This window comes from Oncorhynchus clarkii, chromosome 6 (genome assembly GCF_045791955.1).
Source record: "Oncorhynchus clarkii lewisi isolate Uvic-CL-2024 chromosome 6, UVic_Ocla_1.0, whole genome shotgun sequence".
Taxonomy (NCBI): domain Eukaryota; kingdom Metazoa; phylum Chordata; class Actinopteri; order Salmoniformes; family Salmonidae; genus Oncorhynchus; species Oncorhynchus clarkii.
The window spans coordinates 36340722-36349764 of NC_092152.1; the positions used below are offsets into that span (position 1 = coordinate 36340722).

Sequence of the window (9043 nt, forward strand, 5' to 3'; positions counted from 1 at the left end):
GCACATGACTTCCCTTTGCTAAGAGCGAGACGCAAAGACACGACAGGAAACACAGGCGTGGATAATGGAAACTAAACTGCATTTGTGCTCTGTCAGTTTCTCCCAGTATGTTTGTCTTTTACTGCATTGTGCGTGTGTGGCTGGCTGGGTGTGTGTGGCTGGGTGTGTGTGTTGGGTGGGGTGTGTGTGTGTGGCTGGGTGTGTGTGTTGGCTGGGTGTGTGTGGCTGGGTGTGTGTGTTGGGTGGGGTGTGTGTGTGTGGCTGGGTGTGTGTGTTGGGTGGGGTGTGTGTGTGGCTGGGTGTGTGTGTTGGGTGGGGTGTGTGTGTGGCTGGGTGTGTGTGTTGGGTGGGGTGTGTGTGCGGCTGGGTGTGTGTGTTGGGTGTGTGTGTTGTGTGTGTGTGTGTGTGTGTGTGTGTGTGTGTGTGTGTGTGTGTGTGTGTGTGTGTGTGTGGCCGGATGTGTGTGGCCGGGTGTGTGTGTGTTTGGTGGGGTGTATGTGTGGCTGTGGGTGTGTGTGTGGCTGTGTGTGTGTGTGGCTGGGTGTGGCTGGTTGTATGTGTGGCTGGGTGTGTGTGTGAGGTTGGGTGTGTGTGTGGCTGGGTGTGTGTGTGGCTGGGTGTGTGTGTGTTGGGTGGGGTGTGTGTGGCTGGGTGTGTGTGTTGGGTGGGGTGTGTGTGTGGCTGGGTGTGTGTGTTGGGTGGGGTGTGTGGCTAGGTGTTTGTGTTGGGTGGGGTGTGTGTGGCTGGGTGTGTGTGTGTCTGGGTGTGTGTGTAGGGTGGGGTGTGTGTGTGTGGCTGGGTGTGTGTGTGTGTGGCTGGGTGTGTATTGGGTGGGGTGTGTGTGGCTGGGTGTGTGTGTTGGGTGGGAATTGTGTGTGGCTGGGTGTGTGGCTAGGTGTTTGTGTTGGGTGGGGTGTGTGTGTGTGGCTGGGTGTGTGTGTGTGTGTGGCTGAGTTTGTGTGTGGCTGGGTGAGTATTGGGTGGGGTGTGTGGCTGGGTGTGTGTGTTGGGTGGGGTGTGTGTGTGCCTGGGTGTGTGTGTGTTGGGTGTATGTGTGGCTGGGTGTGTGTGTGTGGCTGGGTGTGTGTGTTGGGTGGGGTGTGTGTGTGGCTGGGTGTGTGTGTGTTGGGTGGGGTGTGTAGCTGTGTGTGTGTGTGTTGTTTAGGGTGTATGTGTGACTGGGTGTGTGTGTTGGTTAGGGTGTGTAGGTGGGTGTGTGTGTTGGTTAGGGTGTATGTGTGACTGGGGGTGTGTGTTGGGTGGGGTGTGTAGCTGGGTGAGTGTGGTGGTTAGGGTGTGTAGGTGGGTGTGTGTGTTGGGTGGGGTGTATGTGTGACTGGGTGTGTGTGTTGGTTAGGGTGTGTAGATGGGTGTGTGTGTTGGTTAGGGTGTATGTGTGACTGGGTGTGTGTGTTCGGTGGGGTGTTTGTGTGACTGGGTGAGTGTGTTGGTTAGGGTGTGCAGGTGGGTGTGTGTGTTGGTGGGGTGTATGTGTGACTGGGGGTGTGTGTTGGGTGGGGTGTGTAGCTGGGTGAGTGTGTTGGTTAGGGTGTGTAGGTGGGTGTGTGTGTTGGGTGGGGTGTATGTGTGACTGGGTGTGTGTGTTGGTTAGGGTGTGTAGGTGGGTGTGTGTGTTGGTGGGGTGTATGTGTGACTGTGTGTGTGTGTTGGTTAGGGTGTGTAGCTGGGTGTGTGTGTACGGTGGGGTGTTTGTGTGACTGGGTGAGTGTGTAGGTGGGTGTGTGTGTTGGTGGGGTGTATGTGTGACTGTGTGTGTGTATTGGTTAGGGTGTGTAGCTGGGTGTGTGTGTTGGTTGGGGTGTATGTGTGACTGGGTGTGTGTTGGTTGGTTAGGGTGTGTAGCTGGGTGTTTGTGTTGGTTAGGGTGTATGTGTGACTGGGTGTGTGTGTTGGTGGGGTGTATGTGTGACTGGGTGTGTGTGTTGGTTAGGGTGTGTAGCTGGGTGTTTGTGTTGGTTAGGGTGTATGTGTGACTGGGCCTTTCCCTGTGTCTCTCTGTGTGTGTTGGTTAGGGTGTATGTGTGACTAGGCCTTTTCCTGTGTCTCTCTGTGTGTGTTGGTTAGGGTGTATGTGTGACTGGGTGTGTGTGTTGGGTGGGGTGTGTAGCTGGGTGTGTGTGTGTTGGTTAGGGTGTATGTGTGACTGGGCCTTTCCCTGTGTCTCTCTGTGTGTGTTGGTTAGGGTGGATGTGTGACTGGGCCTTTTCCTGTGTCTCTCTGTGTGTGTTGGTTAGGGTGTATGTGTGACTAGGCCTTTTCCTGTGTCTCTCTGTGTGTGTTGGTTAGGGTGTATGTGTGACTGGGCCTTTTCCTGTGTCTCTCTGTGTGTGTTGGTTAGGGTGTATGTGTGACTAGGCCTTTTCCTGTGTCTCTCTGTGTGTGTTGGTTAGGGTGTATGTGTGACTGGGCCTTTCCCTGTGTCTCTCTGTGTGTGTTGGTTAGGGTGTATGTGTGACTGGGCCTTTCCCTGTGTCTCTCTGTGTGTGTTGGTTAGGGTGTATGTGTGACTGGGCCTTTTCCTGTGTCTCTCTGTGTGTGTTGGTTAGGGTGTGTAGCTGGGTGTGTGTGCTGGTTAGGGTGTATGTGTGACTAGGCCTTTTCCTGTGTCTCTCTGTGTGTGTTGGTTAGGGTGTATGTGTGACTGGGCCTTTTCCTGTGTCTCTCTGTGTGTGTTGGTTAGGGTGTGTAGCTGGGTGTGTGTGTTGGTTAGGGTGTATGTGTGACTGGGGGTGTGTGTTGGGTGGGGTGTGTAGCTGGGTGAGTGTGGTGGTTAGGGTGTGTAGGTGTGTGTGTGTGTTGGGTGGGGTGTATGTGTGACTGGGTGTGTGTGTTGGTTAGGGTGTGTAGATGGGTGTGTGTGTTGGTTAGGGTGTATGTGTGACTGGGTGTGTGTGTTCGGTGGGGTGTTTGTGTGACTGGGTGAGTGTGTTGGTTAGGGTGTGCAGGTGGGTGTGTGTGTTGGTGGGGTGTATGTGTGACTGGGGGTGTGTGTTGGGTGGGGTGTGTAGCTGGGTGAGTGTGTTGGTTAGGGTGTGTAGGTGGGTGTGTGTGTTGGGTGGGGTGTATGTGTGACTGGGTGTGTGTGTTGGTTAGGGTGTGTAGGTGGGTGTGTGTGTTGGGTGGGGTGTATGTGTGACTGTGTGTGTTGGTTAGGGTGTGTAGATGGGTGTGTGTGTTGGTTAGGGTGTATGTGTGACTGGGTGTGTGTGTTCGGTGGGGTGTTTGTGTGACTGGTGAGCGTGTTGGTTAGGGTGTGCAGGTGGGTGTGTGTTGGTGGGGTGTATGTGTGACTGGGGGTGTGTGTTGGGTGGGGTGTGTAGCTGGGTGAGTGTGGTGGTTAGGGTGTGTAGGTGGGTGTGTGTGTTGGGTGGGGTGTATGTGTGACTGGGTGTGTGTGTTGGTTAGGGTGTGTAGATGGGTGTGTGTGTTGGTTAGGGTGTATGTGTGACTGGGTGTGTGTGTTCGGTGGGGTGTTTGTGTGACTGGGTGAGTGTGTTGGTTAGGGTGTGCAGGTGGGTGTGTGTGTTGGTGGGGTGTATGTGTGACTGGGGGTGTGTGTTGGGTGGGGTGTGTAGCTGGGTGAGTGTGTTGGTTAGGGTGTGTAGGTGGGTGTGTGTGTTGGGTGGGGTGTATGTGTGACTGGGTGTGTGTGTTGGTTAGGGTGTGTAGGTGGGTGTGTGTGTTGGGTGGGGTGTATGTGTGACTGTGTGTGTTGGTTAGGGTGTGTAGATGGGTGTGTGTGTTGGTTAGGGTGTATGTGTGACTGGGTGTGTGTGTTCGGTGGGGTGTTTGTGTGACTGGTGAGTGTGTTGGTTAGGGTGTGCAGGTGGGTGTGTGTTGGTGGGGTGTATGTGTGACTGGGGGTGTGTGTTGGGTGGGGTGTGTAGCTGGGTGAGTGTGTTGGTTAGGGTGTGTAGGTGGGTGTGTGTGTTGGGTGGGGTGTATGTGTGACTGGGTGTGTGTGTTGGTTAGGGTGTGTAGGTGGGTGTGTGTGTTGGTGGGGTGTATGTGTGACTGTGTGTGTGTGTTGGTTAGGGTGTGTAGCTGGGTGTGTGTGTTCGGTGGGGTGTTTGTGTGACTGGGTGAGTGTGTTGGTTAGGGTGTGTAGGTGGGTGTGTGTGTTTGTGGGGTGTATGTGTGACTGTGTGTGTGTATTGGTTAGGGTGTGTAGCTGGGTGTGTGTGTTGGTTGGGGTGTATGTGTGACTGGGTGTGTGTTTGTTGGTTAGGGTGTGTAGCTGGGTGTTTGTGTTGGTTAGGGTGTATGTGTGACTGGGTGTGTGTGTTGGTGGGGTGTATGTGTGACTGGGTGTGTGTGTTGGTTAGGGTGTGTAGCTGGGTGTTTGTGTTGGTTAGGGTGCATGTGTGACTGGGCTTTTCCCTGTGTCTCTCTGTGTGTGTTGGTTAGGGTGTATGTGTGACTAGGCCTTTTCCTGTGTCTCTCTGTGTGTGTTGGTTAGGGTGTATGTGTGACTGGGTGTGTGTGTTGGGTGGGGTGTGTAGCTGGGTGTGTGTGTGTTGGTTAGGGTGTATGTGTGACTGGGCCTTTCCCTGTGTCTCTCTGTGTGTGTTGGTTAGGGTGGATGTGTGACTGGGCCTTTTCTTGTGTCTCTCTGTGTGTGTTGGTTAGGGTGTATGTGTGACTAGGCCTTTTCCTGTGTCTCTCTGTGTGTGTTGGTTAGGGTGTATGTGTGACTGGGCCTTTTCCTGTGTCTCTCTGTGTGTGCTGGTTAGGGTGTATGTGTGACTGGGCCTTTTCCTGTGTCTCTCTGTGTGTGTTGGTTAGGGTGTATGTGTGACTGGGCCTTTCCCTGTGTCTCTCTGTGTGTGTTGGTTAGGGTGTATGTGTGACTGGGCCTTTTCCTGTGTCTCTCTGTGTGTGTTGGTTAGGGTGTGTAGCTGGGTGTGTGTGTTGGTTAGGGTGTATGTGTGACTAGGCCTTTTCCTGTGTCTCTCTGTGTGTGTTGGTTAGGGTGTATGTGTGACTGGGCCTTTTCCTGTGTCTCTCTGTGTGTGTTGGTTAGGGTGTATGTGTGACTAGGTCTTTTCCTGTGTCTCTCTGTGTGTGTTGGTTAGGGTGTATGGGTGACTAGGCCTTTTCCTGTGTCTCTCTGTGTGTGTTGGTTAGGGTGTATGTGTGACTGGGCCTTTTCCTGTGTCTCTCTGTGTGTGTTGGTTAGGGTGTGTAGCTGGGTGTGTGTGTTGGTTAGGGTGTATGTGTGACTGGGTGTGTTTGTAGGGTGGGGTGTGTAGCTCGGTGTGTGTGTTGGTTAGGGTGTATGTGTGACTGGGTGTGTGTGTGTTGGGTGGGGTGTGTAGCTGGGTGTGTGTGTTGGTTAGGGTTTATGTGTGACTGGGTGTGTGTGTTGGGTGGGGTGTGTAGCTGGGTGGGTGTGTTGGTTAGGGTGTATGTGTGACTGGGTGTGTGTGTTGGGTGGGGTGTGTAGCTGGGTGTCTGTGTTGGGTGGGGTGTATGTGTGACTGGGTGTGTGTTTGTTGGTTAGGGTGTGTAGCTGGGTGTTTGTGTTGGTTAGGGTGTATGTGTGACTGGGTGTGTGTGTTGGTGGGGTGTATGTGTGACTGGGTGTGTGTGTTGGTTAGGGTGTGTAGCTGGGTGTGTGTGTTGGTTATGGTGTATGTGTGACTGGGTGTGTGTGTTGGGTGGGGTGTGTAGCTGGGTGTGTGTGTTGGTTAGGGTGTATTTGTGACTGGGTGTGTGTGTTGGGTGGGGTGTGTAGCTGGGTGTGTGTGTTGGTTAGGGTGTATTTGTGACTGGGTGTGTGTGTTGGTTAGGGTGTGTAGCTGGGTGTGTGTGTTGGTTAGGGTGTATGTGTGACTGGGTGTGTGTGTTGGGTGGGGGTGTAGCTGGGTGTTTGTGTTGGTTAGGGTGTATGTGTGACTGGGCCTTTCCCTGTGTCTCTCTGTGTGTGTTGTTTAGGGTGGATGTGTGACTGGGCCTTTTCCTGTGTCTCTCTGTGTGTGTTGGTTAGGGTGTATGTGTGACTAGGCCTTTTCCTGTGTCTCTCTGTGTGTGTTGGTTAGGGTGTATGTGTGACTGGGTGTGTGTGTTGGGTGGGGTGTGTAGCTGGGTGTGTGTATGTTGGTTAGGGTGTATGGGTGACTGGGCCTTTCCCTGTGTCTCTCTGTGTGTGTTGGTTAGGGTGTATGTGTGACTGGGCCTTTTCCCGTGTCTCTCTGTGTGTGTTGGTTAGGGTGTATGTGTGACTGGGCCTTTTCCTGTGTCTCTCTGTGTGTGTTGGTTAGGGTGTATGTGTGACTGGGTGTGTGTGTTGGGTGGGGTGTGTAGCTGGGTGTCTGTGTTGGGTGGGGTGTATGTGTGACTGGGTGTGTGTTTGTTGGTTAGGGTGTGTAGCTGGGTGTTTGTGTTGGTTAGGGTGTATGTGTGACTGGGTGTGTGTGTTGGGTGGGGTGTATGTGTGACTGGGTGAGTGTGTTGGTTAGGGTGTGTAGGTGGGTGTGTGTGTTGGTGGGGTGTATGTGTGACTGGGTGAGTGTGTTGGTTAGGGTGTGTAGGTGGGTGTGTGTGTTGGTGGGGTGTATGTGTGACTGTGTGTGTGTATTGGTTAGGGTGTGTAGCTGGGTGTGTGTGTTGGTTGGGGTGTATGTGTGACTGGGTGTGTGTGTTGGGTGGGGTGTGTAGCTGGGTGTGTGTGTTGGTTAGGGTGTATGTGTGACTGGGTGTGTGTGTTGGGTGGGGTGTGTAGCTGGGTGTCTGTGTTGGGTGGGGTGTATGTTTGACTGGGTGTGTGTTTGTTGGTTAGGGTGTGTAGCTGGGTGTTTGTGTTGGTTAGGGTGTATGTGTGACTGGGTGTGTGTGTTGGGTGGGGTGTATGTGTGACTGGGTGAGTGTGTTGGTTAGGGTGTGTAGGTGGGTGTGTGTGTTGGTGGGGTGTATGTGTGACTGGGTGTGTGTGTTGGGTGGGGTGTGTAGCTGGGTGTGTTTGTTGGTTAGGGTGTATTTGTGACTGGGTGTGTGTGTTGGGTGGGGTGTGTAGCTGGGTGTGTGTTGGTTAGGGTGTATTTGTGACTGGGTGTGTGTGTTGGTTAGGGTGTGTAGCTGGATGTGTGTGTTGGTTAGGGTGTATGTGTGACTGGGTGTGTGTGTTGGGTGGGGGTGTAGCTGGGTGTGTGTGTTGGTTAGGGTGTATTTGTGACTGGGTGTGTGTGTTGGGTGGGGTGTGTAGCTGGGTGTGTGTGTTGGTTTGGGTGTATTTGTGACTGGGTGTGTGTGTTGGTTAGGGTGTGTAGCTGGGTGTGTGTGTTGGTTAGGGTGTATGTGTGACTGGGTGTGTGTGTTGGATGGGGGTGTAGCTGGGTGTTTGTGTTGGTTAGGGTGTATGTGTGACTGGGCCTTTTCCTGTGTCTCTCTGTGTGTGTTGGTTAGGGTGTATGTGTGACTGGGCCTTTTCCTGTGTCTCTCTGTGTGTGTTGGTTAGGGTGTATGGGTGACTGGGCCTTTCCCTGTGTTTCTCTGTGTGTGTTGGTTAGGGTGTATGGGTGACTGGGCCTTTTCCTGTGTCTCTCTGTGTGTGTTGGTTAGGGTGTATGTGTGACTGGGCCTTTTCCTGTGTCTCTGTGTGTGTTGGTTAGGGTGTATGTGTGACTGGGCCTTTTCCTGTGGCTCTCTGTGTGTGTTGGTTAGGGTGTATGGGTGACTGGGCCTTTCCCTGTGTCTCTCTGTGTGTGTTGGTTAGGGTGTATGGGTGACTGGGCCTTTCCCTGTGTCTCTCTGTGTGTGTTGGTTAGGGTGTATGTGTGACTGGGCCTTTCCCTGTGTCTCTTTGTGTGTGTTGGTTAGGGTGTATGGGTGACTGGGCCTTTCCCTGTGTCTCTCTGTGTGTGTTGGTTAGGGTGTATGGGTGACTGGGCCTTTCCCTGTGTCTCTCTGTGTTTGTTGGTTAGGGTGTATGGGTGACTGGGCCTTTCCCTGTGTCTCTCTGTGTGTGTTGGTTAGGGTGTATGGGTGACTGGGCCTTTCCCTGTGTCTCTCTGTGTGTGTTGGTTAGGGTGTATGTGTGACTGGGCCTTTCCCTGTGTCTCTCTGTGTGTGTTGGTTAGGGTGTATGGGTGACTGGGCCTTTCCCTGTGTCTCTCTGTGTGTGTTGGTTAGGGTGTATGGGTGACTGGGCCTTTCCCTGTGTCTCTCTGTGTGTGTTGGTTAGGGTGTATGGGTGACTGGGCCTTTCCCTGTGTCTCTCTGTGTGTGCCACTTTGACGAAACAGAAAGTCGTCACCACCCCACCAGTGCTGAGCTCCCATGTAGTTCCAAAGGCGCTTGATTTGTGACAAAAAAGATGGGCAACACTTCGATCTGCATTGCCTTCAGGTCAAGTGAGGCGCGTGTGTGTTTCTAACAGTATTGTCTATGTTTGCATGTTCCTCTACAGAGGTACTGGACAGCATGGCCAGGTTCCGGGCTCTAGGTGTGTGGAACTACACCATGGCGACTCTAGCAGAACACGAGAGGGTTCTGTATGTAGGAGCTAGAGAGGCCCTGTTCGCCCTGGACCCTAACGACATCAGCAGACAGCTACGACCTCAGGTAACTACACACAAACACCTCAGCGCAGCAGACACCAACGAAAGCTGGGACCTTAACCCCACAGACAGCTTCTTGTGCAACGTTCCTTCACTTTGTTGCATGGCAGTAAAGTTTCCTGATTCCGATGCCTTCTGTTCAGGGGTGGAGGGGGAACAAGGCTATTACATGATTAATCAGTGTAATTAGCCTCGTGCAATAAAGGCTTGATAAAATGTCTTAAGATGCCTCTGTCCCCTCTCATCTCATATCCCACTCAGACATATACCAGCGCTATGGGGATTGTTATCTGATTAAACTTTCTAATTAGCATGAATTGGACCATTGTGTGACTGATGATGAACATGCAACAGTTCTGTGTTGTGAGCAGCCCAGTAATAAGCAGCCCACCTGTTCGCTGCTGCTCTGTCTACCAAGTGTAGAGGGATGATCGGGCCACTGGATGCCACCTGCCCCACTGTCT

General features: G+C 53.0%; 1 protein-coding gene across 1 annotated transcript in view; it reads left to right on the forward strand.

The window, feature by feature from the left end:
• The window catches only part of LOC139411069 (sema domain, immunoglobulin domain (Ig), transmembrane domain (TM) and short cytoplasmic domain, (semaphorin) 4C), a 61271-nt gene that overhangs the window by 37630 nt on the left and 14598 nt on the right, over nucleotides 1-9043 (forward strand). Inside the window, exon 3 of the mRNA XM_071156887.1 lies at nucleotides 8429-8583. Coding sequence (XP_071012988.1) covers nucleotides 8429-8583 — 155 coding nt within the window. The remainder of the gene's footprint in view (nucleotides 1-8428; nucleotides 8584-9043) is intronic.